Consider the following 16535-nt stretch of genomic DNA (forward strand, 5'->3'; position numbering starts at 1 on the left):
CTTTTGAGATATCCCCAGCCAAGATAATTACTCTATGCATCAATCAGTAACTTTTATGGTATTCCTCTTCTCCTTGAATCTTCCTCGATACTATTGCATATCATGTGACATGTTATAAATGGCAGTACCATTCCAAAAGATTGTCATCCATGTGCCTTTTTCAATGATTTCTGTACTCCACAAACTGTTCTTACATCATTCTTTTTTCTGTCTGACCTAATAATTCTGGGTGAACTTCTTAAGTTATCCATCTCCACTGCTATTATGTTATTTATTTCCCTATTTATTTACCCTGACCATAGATACTTGGATTTTATCCTTTCATCAGAACTAGGACAAGTACTCCTTAAAAGGTTCTGACAAACTCAGAACATAAATTTTTACCATTCACTAGAGATGGCTTTGTGGCTATGAGTTTTCTCCATGCCTGAAATGCTGTCAGTGGACTGAATCGGGATTAGAAGCAGCTGGGGGAACCAAGAAAAATCTGTGGGGCCTGACTGTGGATAGGGGGCTGTGGTTTCAGTTCATTACATGTGACGGCTAGAGAATGGATGTAACTGAGGCCTTTCTTCAGCTGTTCTTGGTGCTATCTTGCAAATGTGGAAAATGGTAAACAAGTATGGAAGAAAAAGATGAAATGCTTAAGGTTTTCCACTTTAATCCTTGTTGAGGCTTTTCATTACCATCCATGCTGCTACATTAATGAATTTAGGAGTATAATCAAATACACAACTTCCAATTCCTCATCATGCAGACTAATACTGCAGTATTGTCTCATCATCTACAGAAACTAGCTTCTTTACTCTTCATTCACAGTCAGCATCTTCCTCCTGCATACATCATGGAAACATTTTATCCAGTTCATCCTCTTGGTTATCAAACAACTCAGCATCATCTGCATACAGCAAAGGTGGCAGCTTTCATTGTGTTTCTCTGTGGTAAAGTATTTCACCATTTTATTCAGTTCATCCTCTTGGTTATCAAACAACACAGTATCATCTGCATACAGCAAATATGGCAGCTTTCATTGTGTTTGTGGTAAAGTATTTCACCACAGTCACCCCACTATGCTCTCACCTTTTCTCATTAGAATTTGACAAACACCACTTTCCTGTAATTCCCCACATACTCTGCAAATGTGTTCCACAGAAGTTTAACCTACCCCCTTCTCCATCTCACTCACTGCTTTCCAAACTCTAAGTTTTTCCATTATTTAATAACTTCATTGCTCTTTTTACTTCTTCCTGTGTAGTGTCTTCATATATCTGTTCCTCTTCTCTTTCCTTATCTATATTCCTTCTCTTTTAAGAGACACACCTCTTGCACCTTCATTTTATGTGCTGTAAATGGATACTTTTTAGAGTTCATGACAATATTTGTTATTTCAGAAAGTCATCCACTGATGCTGAAGGAAATAAAGCACCAGTGCTTTCGGATGAAATTAGAAAGCTACCAACAGTAAGAGCTGCTAATAAATTGCTGGGACTTGACGTATTTTCTGAGAAGACTGGATCTTTGAGGATTGCAATGCTTCATGTTAATAACAGTCTGACTGTGCATGAGTCCAGTCTTAATCGTAAAGAAGACAAAAGCAAGATAGATGATGATAAAAAAGGAAATTTGGAAGCTGTAAGATATATATTTTTGTATGCTTCATTTTTGGAGTTTTAAAGATTTTTGAAAAAAGTTATAAACAGTTAACAGTCTTATGATTAATCTTAGGTTATTTTGCTTTGAAGTACATTAACCTGTTCCTAAATCTCCCTAATCATAGCATCTCAGGTAATCTTACTGTTCATGATTACCTTTGTACATTACAGGTGCAAACACATTTTTACTTATTGTTTTATGGGACCACTTTTCTCTTTTTTTCTTATATTCTGGTATCCCATCTGAGCAAAATGTGCCACCTGAATGTATATATAAGTTCTCTTGTGTTGAAAAGGTAATGTTTTATCTCTGTTTTTCTCTCTGTTTGATTAGTAGATTAGTTATGATTTGTTGTTGGAGTGTTAGTGGATTTCTTTAGGATCAGTGATTCAGACAATTTTTGTACATCACTGGATTGCTTCAGCTTTTGTGCTTGTATGATTCACTAATAGAAATGAAATGATGGTTTGAGTAATTTTTTTCTAATTAGTAGGGTTACTGCATCCTGTTATTTTGTGCTTCATTATATCTGTATATGGAAGCGGAAGTGAATTATAGGGTGGGGGAGGGGGCGAAAGTTCTGGGAGCATGGAAGAATGTGTGGAAGTTGAGAACATTATCTTGAAAAGCAAAAATGGGTATGTTTGAAGGATTAGTGGTTCCAACAATGTTATATGGTTGCGAGGCATGGGCTATAGATAGAGTTGTGCGGAGGAGGGTGGATGTGCTGGAAATGAGATGTTTGAGAACAATATGTGGTGTGAGGTGGTTTGATCGAGTAAGTAATAATAGAGTAAGAGAGATGTGTGGCAATAGAAATAGTGTGGTTGAGAGAGCAGAAGAGGGTGTTTTGAAATGGTTTGGTCACGTGGAGAGAATGAGTGAGGATATATACGTACATATACATATCAACATATACATACATATACACATACACAGACATATACATATATATACATGTACATATTCATACTTGCTTACCTTCATCCATTCCTGTTGCTACCCCACCCAACAGGAAGCAGCATTGTTACCCCCTGCTTCAGCAAGGTAGCATAAAGATAACAGACAAAAAAGGCCACATTCGTTCACACTCAGTCTCTTGCTGTCATGTATAATGCACAGAAACCACAGCTCCATATCCACATCCAGGCCCCACAGACCCTTCCATGGTTTACCCCAGATGCTTCACATGCCCTGTATATGATATAACCAGAATAATTTGAAGAACAAGGAGAATGGTGAGACCAAATTGGAGATGGAAGGTTAGGGTGAAAAGATTTTGAGCAATCAGGGCTTCAACATGCAAGGAGGGTAAGGAATGCAAGGAACAGAGTGAACTGGTACATTTTGTATACCAGGTCTGAGTGTTGTCATTGGACTGAACCAGGGATAATGAACCATGGAAAGGTAGGTCTGTGGGGGCCTGTTTTTGGATAGGGGGCTGTGATTTCAGTTCATCACACATAACAGCTAGGGAATGGATATGAGCAGATGTAGCCTATTTTCATCTGTTCCTATACCTCACTAACATGAGAAACAGCGATTAAGTGTGAATGTAAATAAGAGCAAGGTTATTAGGTTCAGTAGGGTTGAGGGACAAATTAATTGGGAGGTAAGTTTGAATGGAGAAAAACTGGAGGAAGTGAAGTGTTTTAGATATCTTGGAGTGGATTTAGCAGCGGATGGAGCCATGGAAGCGGAAGTGAGTCACAGGGTGTAGGAGGGGGCAAACATTATGGGAGCATTGAAGAATGTGTGGAAGGTGAGAACATTATCTCAGAGAGAAAAAAAAAAAAAAAAGGGTATGTTTGAAGGAATAGTGGTTCCACCAGTGTTATATGGTTGTGAGGCTTGGACTATAGATAGGGTTGTGCAGTGGAAGGTGGATGTGTTAGAAATGGAATGTGTGAGGACAATATGTTGTGTGAGGTGGTTTGATCGAGTAAGTGATGAAAGGGTAAGAGAGATGTGTGGTAATAAAAAGAGTGTTGTTGAGAGAGCAGAAGAGGGTGTGTTGAAATGGTTTGGACACAGAGAGAATGAGTGAGGAAAGATTGACAAAGAGGATGTATGTGTGAGAGGTGGAGGGAACAAGGATAAGCAGGAGACCAAATTAGACGTAGAAGGATGGAATGAAAAAGATTTTGAGTGATCAGGGCCTGAATATACAGGAGGGTGAAAGGTGTCCAAGGAATAGAGTTAATTGGAATGATATGGTTTACCAGGGTTGACATGCTGTCAGTGGATTGAACCAGGGCATGTGAAGCATCTGGGTTAAACCATGGAAAGGTCTTTGGGGTTTGGATGTGGAAAGGGAGGTGTGGTTTTGGTGCATTACACATGACAGCTGGAGATGCTATTTCATGTGTGGTGGGGTGGCGACGGAAATGGATGGAGGCAGCAATTATGAATATGTACAAGTTACCTCCTAGTTAACTTGTCCACCCACCCTGCTGAACCTAATAGCCTTGCTCTTATTTACTTTCAACTTTCTCCTATCACACACTTTACTAAACTCAGTCAACTACCTCCACAGTTTCTCTCCCGAATCTGCCACCAGTGCTATATCATTAGCAAACAACAACTGACTCACTTCCCGAGACTGCATGCTCACCCCTCCAAAACTCTTGCATTCACCTCCCTAACTACCCCATCCATAAACAAATTAAACAGCCATGGAGACATCATGCAACCCTACTGCAAACCGACATTTACTGGGAACCAATCACTTTCCTCTCTTCCTACTCGTACACATGCCTTACATCCGTACTAAAAAGTTTTCACTGCTTCTAGCAACTTGCCTCCCACACCATATGCTCTTAAAACCTTCCACAAAGCATCTCTATCACCCCTATCATATGCCTTCTCCATATCCATATATGCTACATACAAATCCATCTGTTTTTCCAAGTATTTCTCACATACATTCTTCAAAGCAAATGCCTGATCCACACATCCTATACCCCTTCTGAAACCACACTGCTCTTCCTCAGTCTCATGCTCTGTACATGCCTTTACCCTCTCAGTCAATACCCTCCCATATGATTTCCCAGGAATACTAAACAAACTTATGCCTCTGTAATGTATTTATTTATTTATTATACATAATCACTGTTTCCTGCATCAGCAAGGTAGCACTGGGAAACAGACAAAGAATGGCCTCTCCACTCACATATATATACATAAACGCCCATATAAACACATATACATACATATACATATCAACTCACTCATACATATGCATACACATATGCAGACATTACATACATACAGATGTACATATTCATACTTGGTTGCCTTTATCCATTCCTGTCGCCACCCCACCCCACAGGAGAACAGCATTGCTGTTTGAGGAAAGAGACCTAGATGTTCTGGCTCTGAGTGAAATGAAGCTCAAGGGCATAGGATGAGAAAGGTTTGGAAATGTCTTGGGAGTAGTCAGGGGTTGGTGAGAGGACAACAATTAAGGAAGGAGTGAGTGAGGGTTAGTTTTGGGGCACAAGACGAGGTATTAGTGATGGTTTATTTACATATGAAGATAAGTAATGTGCCAGTTAAGGGTATAACTGGTGTGCATAGGGTATTCATTGTTATGAATGGAAATAATGAAGAGTCTGTGGACTTGTGTGCTGAAAAAAGACTGGTAATTGGGAATACCTGGTTTAAAGAGAGAGATATACACAAGTATACTCCTGTGAGTCCATGGGGAAATGAAACATGATCAGTTCCCAAGTGCACTTTCATGTAATAATCACATCATTAGGGGAGATACAAGAAAGAAATATAAGTTGATATACAACGAAGAGACATACCTTGGACGCCATTTGGTAAACAAGTGACTGTCCACGACAGACAACGAGCGTATCATAAACTTATTATGTGGACAAGAAGGGGAACTGTTTACAAATTTTATCAACAATAAAGCTATCCAATTTGTATAGACCTTCACTGATATTAAGGTTTATGATTCTTTGTATATTTCATAGTAGAAGATTCAATGATATTTCTCTTGGTACTGGAGTTAGAGTTAATAAATGAGATGGCATTACTCCAGTCAGTACAATGATTATAGTTTTTAACGTGATTAAACAAGGCATTTGATTCTTGTCCTGTTTTTATACTATATTTATGTTGCTTAAGTCTAACAGAAAGATCCTTACTCATCTGCCCAACATAAAACTTATCACAGTTTCTACATGGCACTTTATAGATTCATCCAGGATAATTTTCTAGTGAGTTCCTGATTAAGATATTCTTTATAGTACTACTGTTGCTGAAGGCAACATTTACATTAAAGGATTTAAGCAACATGGGAAGTAAAGTAAAGCTATTATTAAAAGGGAGAACTAAAAGATTCTTGGTGTTGATGGGAGGTTTGGGTTCAACTCTATAAAATGATTTCTCTGTTAACTTAAGGGATTTATCAATGAAAGATCTATGGTACTTTTTTTTTCTTTTTAGGTTGAAACATCTTCTGTTCCCCTTTGTATAGGTTTTTACAAGTTTCAAACATCTTATATTTTTATTACTTGTCAAATAATGTTATCAAGTATTTGTAAGACCTCCAAATGTCTTGAGATTATTTTTCTCTGTTTATTGTTACTTTTCTAGTGTGAAGAATAGTATGTGATGGTTTTGGGGTCTTCTTTTCACTGCTTGTATATGACTGAATTTAGTAAATTTTTTTTTAGTAATTGACTCCCACTAGGAAAGTAATGGTCATAATGATAAGAAGAGTTCCTCATTACCAGATCGTATTTCATAATGGACAGTCTATTAAGAGGAAAGATGTCTGAGGAGTTTAGTTCCCTTTCTTTCACAGCACCAGTAGGATTAGGCATGTCTTTTCAGTCCATGCACCCTTTACAGAAATCCTGCTATCGTTAAAGAAGAAATTTTTCTTTATTGCGGTGGAAAATTATGGGAGATAACAGCTATACCTTCATTTTGAGATGTAGAATATTTTCAGTAGAAAGTATGAGGCAAGAGTAAGGTCACATAGCACAAATCCATCAGAGCAGAGTGTATCTTGTGTTAAAATAATTTTCTTTTTAAATCATTCTTTATGAACAGGTATGCACATTAGATCGCCCGGGTCACAGGACAGAAGTGAGGGCCATAGCATTCACTTCTCAGAGTGACCAGGTCATCTCTGCTAGTGCTGATTCTGTTAAAGTCTGGCATAGGTAAGGCAGTGTTCTTATTTTGTAATCCCCTTGCACTTGTGAAAAAAGAAGGAATGTAAGAGTTTTCAGTTTGTTTCATCCATTTATTGTAGTTTGTGCAGTTCATGGCTAACAAAGTTATTGTCAAGCAAGTGATTGATCAGAAAAAGAGTTTTTAATTAGATGACCTATCCATAAACTACTGACAAGACAGTGCAAAGAATGAAGAATATAAAGGTATAAATGAAAAAGTAAAAGAGTTGATACAGAGGTATACGTTTGTTGAGTATTCCTGGGAAATTATATGGGAGGGTATTGATTGAGAGGGTGAAAGCATGTACAGAGCATCAGATTGGGGAAGAGCAGTGTGGTTTCAGAAGTGTTAGAGGATATGTGGATCAGGTGTTTGCTTTGAAGGATGTATGTGAGAAATACTTAGAAAAGCAAATGGATTTGTATGTAACATTTATGGCTCTGGAGAAGGCATATGGTAAAGTTGATAGAGATGCTCTGTGGAATGTATTAAGAATATATGGTATGGGAGGCAAGTTGTTGGAAGCAGTGAAAAGTTTTTATCAAGGATGTAAGGCATGTGTACGTGCAGGAAGAGAGGAAAGTGATTGGTTCTCAGTGAATGTAGGTTTGCGGCAGGGGTGTGTGATGTCTCTATGGTTGTTTAATTTGTTTATGGATGGGGTTGTTAGGAAGGTGAATGGAAGAGTTTTGGAAAGAGGGGCAAGTATGCAGTCTGTTGTGGATGAAAGAGCTTGGGAAGTGAGTCAGTTGTTGTTCGCTGACGATACAGCGCTGGTGGCTGATTCATGTGAGAAACTGCAGAAGCTGGTGACTTAGTTTGGTAAAGTGTGTGAAAGAAGAAAGCTGAGAGTAAATGTGAAAAAGAGCAAGGTTATTAGGTACAGTAGGGGTGAGGGACAAGTCAACTGGGAGGTACGTTTGAATGGAGAAAAACTGGAGGAAGTAAAGTGTTTTAGATATCTGGGAGTGGATTTGGCAGCGGATGGAACCATGGATACAGAAGTGAATCATAGGGTGGGGGAGGGGGTAAAAGTTCTGGGAGTGTTGAAGAATGTGTGGAAGTCGAGAACATTATCTTGGAAAGCAAAAATATGTATGTTTGAAGGAATAGTGGTTCCAACAATGTTATATGGTGGCGAGGCGTGGGCTATAGATAGAGTTGTGCGGAGGAGGGTGGATGTACTGAAAATGAGATGTTTGAGGACAATATGTGGTGTGAGGTGGTTTGATCGAGTAAGTAATAATAGGGTAAGAGAGATATGTGGTAATAAAAAGAGTGTGGTTGAGAGAGCAGAAGAGGATGTTTTGAAATGGTTTGGTCACAGTGAGAGAGTGAGTGAGGAAAGATTGACCAAAACACCCTATATCTGCCACTCTATCATCTAACACATTCAACAAACCTTCAAAATACTCACTCCATCTCCTCACATCACCACTACTTGTTCTTATATCTACTTGTTATTATACCTAGTCACTGTCTCCCGCGTTAGCAAGGTAGGACAAGGAAACAGACAAAAGAATAACTCAACCCACCCACATACACATGTATGTACATACACACATATACATACCTATACATTTCAATGTATACATACATATACATACACAGACATAAACATATATACACATTCCTATGAGTCCAAGGAGAAAATGAAACACGATAAGTTCCAAAGCGCACTTTTGTGTAATAATCACATCATCAGGGGAGACAAGAGAGAGAAATATAACAATCACTTGATATACATCGAAGAGACGAAGCTAGGATGCCATTTGGTAAACATGCGATTGTAATGGCGTCCTAGCTTCGTCTCTTCGATGTATATCAACTGATTGTTATACTTCTCTCTTGTGTCTCCCCTGATGATGTGATTATTACACGAAAGTGCACTTGGGAACTTACTGTGTTTCATTTTCCCTTGGACTCATAGGAATATCTTGATAACATGCAAAATTGTGATCCTTTCCAATATATACACATGTACATATTCATACTTGCTGCTTACAGATCACTTAAATGGTTAACATAAGGAATTACTTGCCACTATGAGTACTCCAGAGCAGTGCTATGGTGTATGGAAATGTTTAGAAATAGGTCTGGAAAATACTGTGTTTCAAGTCCATCTTGCATTATTTATATTCCTATAGTTTTAAAGTTTACTAATTATTTAAGTCCATGACTGGCATTATTTGCATCTTTTTAGTTTCAGTATATAGTTTCCATACATTTTCCTATTAGTCATCTTGCAAATCTTCTCCCTCTATGGTGAGGTCAGTATTTCTGATCTTTATTGTCATGAGCAGCCTAAAAAGATGTTCTGATCTGTTACTGTTTGCTTTTCTTTGTACTGTATTGTTTTGTATAGTCATTGAAAAATACAGACAAAAATGTAAGTGAATTATTGAAAGCTGGACAGCACATACCCAAACCACATCAAGGTACTGCATTTCACCCACTCTACCACTCCACAATTCATTCCCTTTGCAGTAGATGATATTTTTGATGATGAGAATAGTAAATAGTGACTTTAGTCTCTCTAATCTATCTATCAACATATCTGATGCCCATTCCCTCTGGGAACTCTCATCAGGGGGCTGGCTATGGCAAAATAGTTTCCATATATCCCTGTCCTTACATGCCTCCCTCACATAAACCATTCCACACATTATTCCCACATTTCTCTCCTTCCACTGCTCTTCCACTTTATTTCTCCATGTTAAAGGTGGTCTTCCTCTTGCACCATCCGCTTTAATTGTACTCGCTTTCTTTTCACATACCCAAACCACATCAAGGTACTGCATTTCACCCACTCTACCACTCCACAATTCATTCCCTTTGCATTCCCTGCAATACCAAATCTTTCATACACCCCCTCATTACTTTTTTCGTTCCATTGTCATGCCATGTGCTCTTCTCAGATAACTCATCTCCACAGCTTGCATCCTGGAACTCAATAACAGAAGTCACAGACATTAGTCTCACTGGTTGAATCAGCTTAGAGTACAGGGTGAAATATAAAGTAGAGCATCAGTTATATGGGTTGTACATGGCTAATCTGATGCTCTTTGGTCAGGCAACTCCCATGGTCTGGCACATTTTGAATCTACCTCCATTACTTTGTGGATCTGCCTCCAGGTTGGTGCTGTTAGCAAGTTAGCAGTGCTAAAGCGCCAGAATCTGTTTACACTGCAGCCTAGCTATATTAATTGTCCTGTTAATTTCTTATATTCAGCTGTATTTTAGCCCTTCAGGATGTCATCCAAGAGACCAAGAGGTGCAGATGGTGCAAGTGCTGATAAGTGTAAGCATAAAAAAGAATTATTCTCAATGCTTGAAAAGGTGGAGTTACTGTAAGAATTAGATAAAGGAACTTCTGTAAAGACTTTGTGTGAGTACTATGAAATTGAATCATTAACTGTGTATATTTAAAAAACAAAAGGAGCAGATTTTTAATTTTTTTGCTGAAAATGAAAGCCAGAAAAGTTTAAAGTTTCAGAAAACTTAGAAAGGTGCCATGAGTACAGAATTAGGGAGTGCACTTATAAAATGGTTTAAGCTGATATAATAAAGGTGTAAGCATTTCTGGGGTGATGCTTAGTGAGCAGGCCAAAGATTTTCATAGAGAACTAAAGCTAGACTGTGACTGTAAACATCTGTAAGGATGGTTACACAAGTTTAAGGGGAGACATGAAATTTTAATACCTAATGTGTGTTGTGAAAAGTGTAGTACTGACACAGAAGCAGCGACAAAGTTTGTAGTTGAATTTGCACAGTTAGTGGCTGCGGAAAACTTAGCCCCAGAACAAGTGTATGATGCTAACACATCTGCCCTGTATTGGCATCATATGCCAGGAAAAACCCTTGCCCATGATATTGAGGGGTCTTAATCTGGGGTAAAGAATCCAAAGATAAGATAACAATTCTTGGCTGCAGCAATACTGCAGGAACACATAAAACCAAGCTGATGGTAATTGGCAAGTGTTCACCTGAGAGCCTTTGAAGGGGTGAAAATTCTTCCACTTATTATTTACCATGGTACTAAAGAAGAGTGGATAATAACAACTTTTTCTTGAATGGTTTTAAAATTACTTTGTGTGTGACACTAAAGCATGTGTAACTCTGTTGGCCTCTATCCAAAGTGTAAGATATTTTTGATTTCAGGTAATTGTTTGGCATACCCCAAAGCAGAACTTTTAATAAATTACAATGTTTTTGGTCTATACCTCCCTCCTAGTAAGTAGTAGATGGTAGGCAGCCAATGACCAGGGAGGTATTTTACCAGTACTACCTGCCTGGGTATCAGAAGAGTTAGTGACATTGGCTTAGTGAGCCAGCACTTTAGTGGTTGTCAAGTTGCACTCCTCTGATCCAGGTAGCTGACTTTTCTCTCTGCTTCAGTAACATGTGGACTATTTGCATTCTGTCCACAAACATACAGTCTCTCCTTGTCATATGTAACACTTGACATTGCTTAACTTTTGATAAATTACAATGTTTTTGGTCTATACCTCCCTCCTAGTAAGTAGTAGATGATGGTAGGCAGCCACTGACCAGGGAGGTATATTACCAGTACTACCTGCCTGCTCATTCTTCCTCACTCTAGTTTTTCCTGCAGTGAGCACTGTGTGCTAGCACTGCCTTTTGGCAAAATGATAAGAGCAGTAGATAGAAATAGAAGGTAGGCACATTTAGGCAGGATTATTTGGTAGGAATATTACACTGTGCTACACTTGCCCTCTACCAGTGGCCTGTTAAGAGTGAGGCACTAAATGCTAAGAAGCGGCATTGGAGTTCTTTAGTTATGGAGACCGCTGCCGTGGCCACCCCTTTGAGGGAGTTCCAATTGAAACAGGCATCAGAGATATAGATAGCTACCTCCCTCTTAACTGCACCTCTCTGATTCAGCCTTGTGACCAGGGCATATTATGTTCATTGAAATTTATGTACAGATCGCAGTTCATGTACCGTTTCCTTGTCGCACTGAATAATGGGAAGCTTACTGCAGATTTCATGAAGGAATTTAACCAAGAAAGGATATGTTATGGTTACTAGCTTCTGCCTGGAATAAAGTCAAGAAAAGTACACTGCAAGGTGGCTGGCACAAACTATGGCCAAGCTTAATGTTTGAGGACAAAGAAAGGAATGAACCTGACTTCTCTGGATTTAGGGTTCCTAGTGAAAAGATTTTTATCCAAAAATTGGCTGAGTATGCTAGGAGTATGACAGACCCAAAGTGTCTTGCAATAACCAAAGAGATTATAGAGGAAAACCTTGAGGAATGGATGAACATTGATAATGATGATCCTGTTGTTTATCAACCAATTGATCAAGAAACTGTGGAGGTTATTCAGCAAGGTGAGAAGAAACAAGATCATCATGAAGAAAGTGTAGAGTAAAATGAGGAAGTGGATGAATTTCTATGGATAAATGTATCCAGATGATGACAGATTTAATTACAGGACTGGAGCAAAGGAACTTTATAACAAGAAATTATATCATTTATTTGATTCAAAGATAATTGATTAAGGAAAAGCCAAAGTACCAACAGTGGTTAAAGAAGGTTATTTATAACATTGCCAAGGCTCATTCCAGCTTAGGAAATCCATTTCCCTTCATTTCCTCTGCCCTGATGTGCAAGTATCTGCTGACTATGAAGACCCTCCTGACTCTGATATACTTCTGATGCACATTGATGTAACAATGAATACCTTGTTTGGAAGCATTAATGGTAGTATTATTTCATGTTTTAAGCTTTGCTCTACCTATGATAACACAGCAATATGTATGTGGAATGAGCTGGCAAGACTAGGGGTCAGCATATGTTTACATATGGGGTTCCCTTAGGGGGTCAATTCCTGTTTTCCAGCATTTTCTGTGGTCTGGAAATGGTCAGATCCCAAGGTTGCTGAATTACAGAGGTACAACTTGTAAAGATGATTTTATTTTACCTTAGCCCATTGGATATACAATTGTAAGGTGAGAGAATGTGAGCACTGGTCAGTCCTTTGTAAATAGGAATGAAGTTTGATTTAATAATGAATGTAGATTGAGATTTTTACAATTAGAGTAAATGTACTGTAACATTCTTTAATCAGGACACACTAACTCATCTTTTCCCAAGACATGGAATACTTTTCTCTCCATTTTTGTAATATGTGGTTTGGTCTCTGTCTTACAGAAGCAACACACAAGCTATAACAACAGTTCCCTGTGATTATGCAGTTTCTCTCATTGTTGTCCCTGGTGATCGTCATGCTTTGATTGGCACAAAATTTGGCCGGCTTCAGTTGTTTGACCTCGGATCAGCTACATTGCTAGAGGACATAATAGCACATGAACCTGATGATAAAGCTGAAGACACAGGTGTGTGGTCAGTCACACTCACTTATGATGGGGTAAGTGTTATGTGCATTTAGTTCAATTAATACAGAAGATAGATCCAACCATGGGGGCTAAAGCAAGTAACAGGTTAAAGGAGAGGGTTAATACATTAAGGAGCACATGTAAGAAGAGTTATGGCAAAAATAAGTTAGTCTGAAGGTTTAGTAGTTCTGACAGTGTTGTATGGTCTTAAGAGTCTGAAGGTATAGTAGTTCTGACAGTGTTGTATGGTCTTAAGTCCAGGTCCTTGAACCCATAAGAAAGGAAGAGAATGTACATTTTGGAAATGAAATACTTGAAGATGATATATTATGTGAGGCAGGTTGATCATGTGAGGATGAAAGTTTGAGAGAGAGGTGTGGTAATATGTGTACTTTGATTGAGAGGATCAACCAAGATGTGCTGAAATGGTTCAGACATACAGAAATGAGTAAATGAATAAGGAATGAGTAAAGGAAGAATTACTATGAGAATCTGTGTGTTGGAAGTTGATGGCTTACAGGGAGACTGAGAAGGTGGGAGGATGGAATGAGGGAGGCTTTGAGGGTATTGGAGCCTAAACACACTTGTATGTGGATGGAATGCTCTCCTTTTGTTATATTATATACAGCAACTGGAAATTAGATGTGAGCAAATACTGATAAAGCTGTTGTTTGTGTTTTCCTGATATTACCTGCTATGGTGGGAAAGGCATTTTGGGTATCCAAAAATTCATTTTTGCCTTGATTGACCTTGAAACTAAAATTGGTTGATGCATGATTCACATTCTTAGGGTAATAAGCAGTTTGTTACCAAAATGATTGATAAAAAGGTTAAACAGTTGGGATAACAATGAAATCCTCTTGAAATATGTTACACTTAGTTTTTGTTTGGGCTTTTTAAGAATTTGGTCAGTTCTTTTCATGTGTCATGTTTGTGCACTTAAGTGGTGTACTGAGGTTTGGTTTAAATGTTATTATCTGAAAGGTAAAGTAATTCAACAGGCTGTCCTTACCCTGTTAATGATGGTAATCCAAGGGAAGGTGTCCTTGGGGTTGTATAATGATAATGATAAATACTTGATGATTAAGTTCTAGCTCCGTAAGTGTAAATCCTAGGTTGGTAAAACTGAATTTTAGGTAGGAAAACTTTAGTCATGTATGTGCAAATTCAACATTTGTGAATTCATTATAAATGAGAAACCAGAATTGCATAAGATTTGTGATTGCTCATTCCTAACGTGCTTTTTACTCTTTGCTTTTCTCCTCATTTTGTATTCTATATTATTATGATTACAAATGAATAATGTTTCTTTCAGCGTGGCTTTGTGTCTGGTGGTAGTGACAAGATGGTAAAATTTTGGAAATTTGAATTAGTTCGGGATGAGGTTCAAGGTCGAGGGAAAAGGTTGAGCTTTGTACAGGATGGCAGGGCCCTTAAGGTAAGTCATAACTTGCTGATTTTTTTCTGGTGAAGTATGTTATCTATTTGACTTAAGTATTGTAGTCCTAATGTTACTGTCGTTCTTTCCTGCTTTCTATCAGCACATGCTCAATCATCTTCATTTCAGGATATTTAAAGTTAAAATTTTTGCACTGTTTTGCTTAGTGATAATATTCTTTATGAAAAATATTGTTGAGTTTTTTCAATGGATTTCTGTACTGTACTTGGTAGAATTGTACACTAGATTTATAAAGTTTCTTGATTCATTGTGTCACTGTTTTTAGTGATGAAATAATTTAGCCAAAGTGTTGTATCACAATTGTTTTCATTTACCCACTTCTTGTCTTTCCTTCCAAAATGATGATTGTAGCATTCCAAATATGGCCATATAGTTTGATGTACAGTACTTCATAGCATGAGTATAAGACAAGTGGAACAAATGTTTGTACATAGCCTTAGAAAGACACAGGGGTGAAAAGCGATGGGCATCTCATCCACTATATCAAGCCAAACTCCCTCATTTCTGTACTTTGAAAAATAGAATCATGAAAACCGAAACTGAACTCCCTTATTGAAAGCTTAGTAAAAAAAACTGCATGAGAAATGAGAAGATTCAGTGAATAATACAGTGAAGTTCCATGTCAATTATTCTCATATTCTTTGCATTTTTGTTGTTGATTTACTTTCTGTTTACATTGGGGATTCTGAGTGTTGTTATCGTTCAGGTTAAGACAAGAGGCCACCACATGCATATCTGTCTTGCCCAAAAAACCACCTGGTATGACCCTGTGGTGTTACTTTTTCTTATAAAAAGTACATATAAAATCTGGATAGTAGTGTGTGCTGTTTGTTAATGTTGCTTGTACGATGCATGACACATGGGTCTCTCTGATTCTTATGTGCTCCTAAGTGGTGGCATTGCTAAATATTTTTGTACCCTATGAGCAAGTGTTTTGAACTGTGCACCCTTTTATATAACTGAAGCAAAAAGTCGTCTAATTTTATTTATTTTCATGCATCTTTTTCACTTTATATTACATTTGCATTTCATGACATGAATTTAAGTATAAGCTATCAACTTTATTGTTAGTTATCTTTGCTATTAACTAGTGAGGTCATTTTGGCTGTCAGCATCAGACTGCATCTACCAATCCTCCCATCCACAGCTAAGCCTCACAGACTTTCCTGTTTTCCCTGATTACTTCATTTGGTCTTGTTCAACCCATTGGACTTTAGATTAAGGAACTCATCTTACTGGCTCAACCTGCTCTTTACTCTAAAGCCCATGATGTGAAGGAGGTAACCTCCAACTCAGCATTCTTTAGTATCATTCTGTTGGAAGAAACCAGAAGAGGAGGTCTTTAGCATTCACGCAACATTTTTTCTCCATGGAACTTTAGAAGTTGTGGAACTACCTGCTTGACTCTAGGATTCTTCCTTCATGAGAGACAAATTCTGTTGTGCCTCCAGATCACCTAAAGAAAGTTTTTGTTTCCCTTTTTTTATTAAGTCCTGTTATTTTCAAGTTTTTTCTCCGAGTCCTTCTTCATATGGGAATGATATCATGCTTATATGACAAATTGTCAGAAATGAGAAATGTAGGTTTGAAGAGTGAAAAACCTCTTCAAGTTTCTTACCCTTCCTTGTCATCAGTCTTTTCAAAAACCTTTCTCTTTACTAACAGTGACTAATGTCAGATTTACACCACACTATATGAATTCTGAGGTGCTAAATAAGTTAGTTCTTGGGAGCAAGTGGGTTGGTGATGTCATCACTATGACAGTCTCTGGATGATCAAAGGCAGGCCAGAGATGAGTAAACCACTGCTACCACAGGTGGGTATTGAGTAATGATTAGGAGAAAACTAGCACTACCCTACC

General features: G+C 38.0%; 1 protein-coding gene across 1 annotated transcript in view; it reads left to right on the forward strand.

Moving 5' to 3' along the window:
* The window catches only part of LOC139752097 (WD repeat-containing protein 3), a 50947-nt gene that overhangs the window by 22084 nt on the left and 12328 nt on the right, over positions 1-16535 (forward strand). The window contains exons 9-12 of the mRNA XM_071667973.1: positions 1392-1632; positions 6727-6839; positions 13031-13247; positions 14531-14653. Coding sequence (XP_071524074.1) covers positions 1392-1632; positions 6727-6839; positions 13031-13247; positions 14531-14653 — 694 coding nt within the window. The remainder of the gene's footprint in view (positions 1-1391; positions 1633-6726; positions 6840-13030; positions 13248-14530; positions 14654-16535) is intronic.

Source organism: Panulirus ornatus, chromosome 12 (assembly GCF_036320965.1).
Source record: "Panulirus ornatus isolate Po-2019 chromosome 12, ASM3632096v1, whole genome shotgun sequence".
Lineage (NCBI taxonomy): Eukaryota > Metazoa > Arthropoda > Malacostraca > Decapoda > Palinuridae > Panulirus > Panulirus ornatus.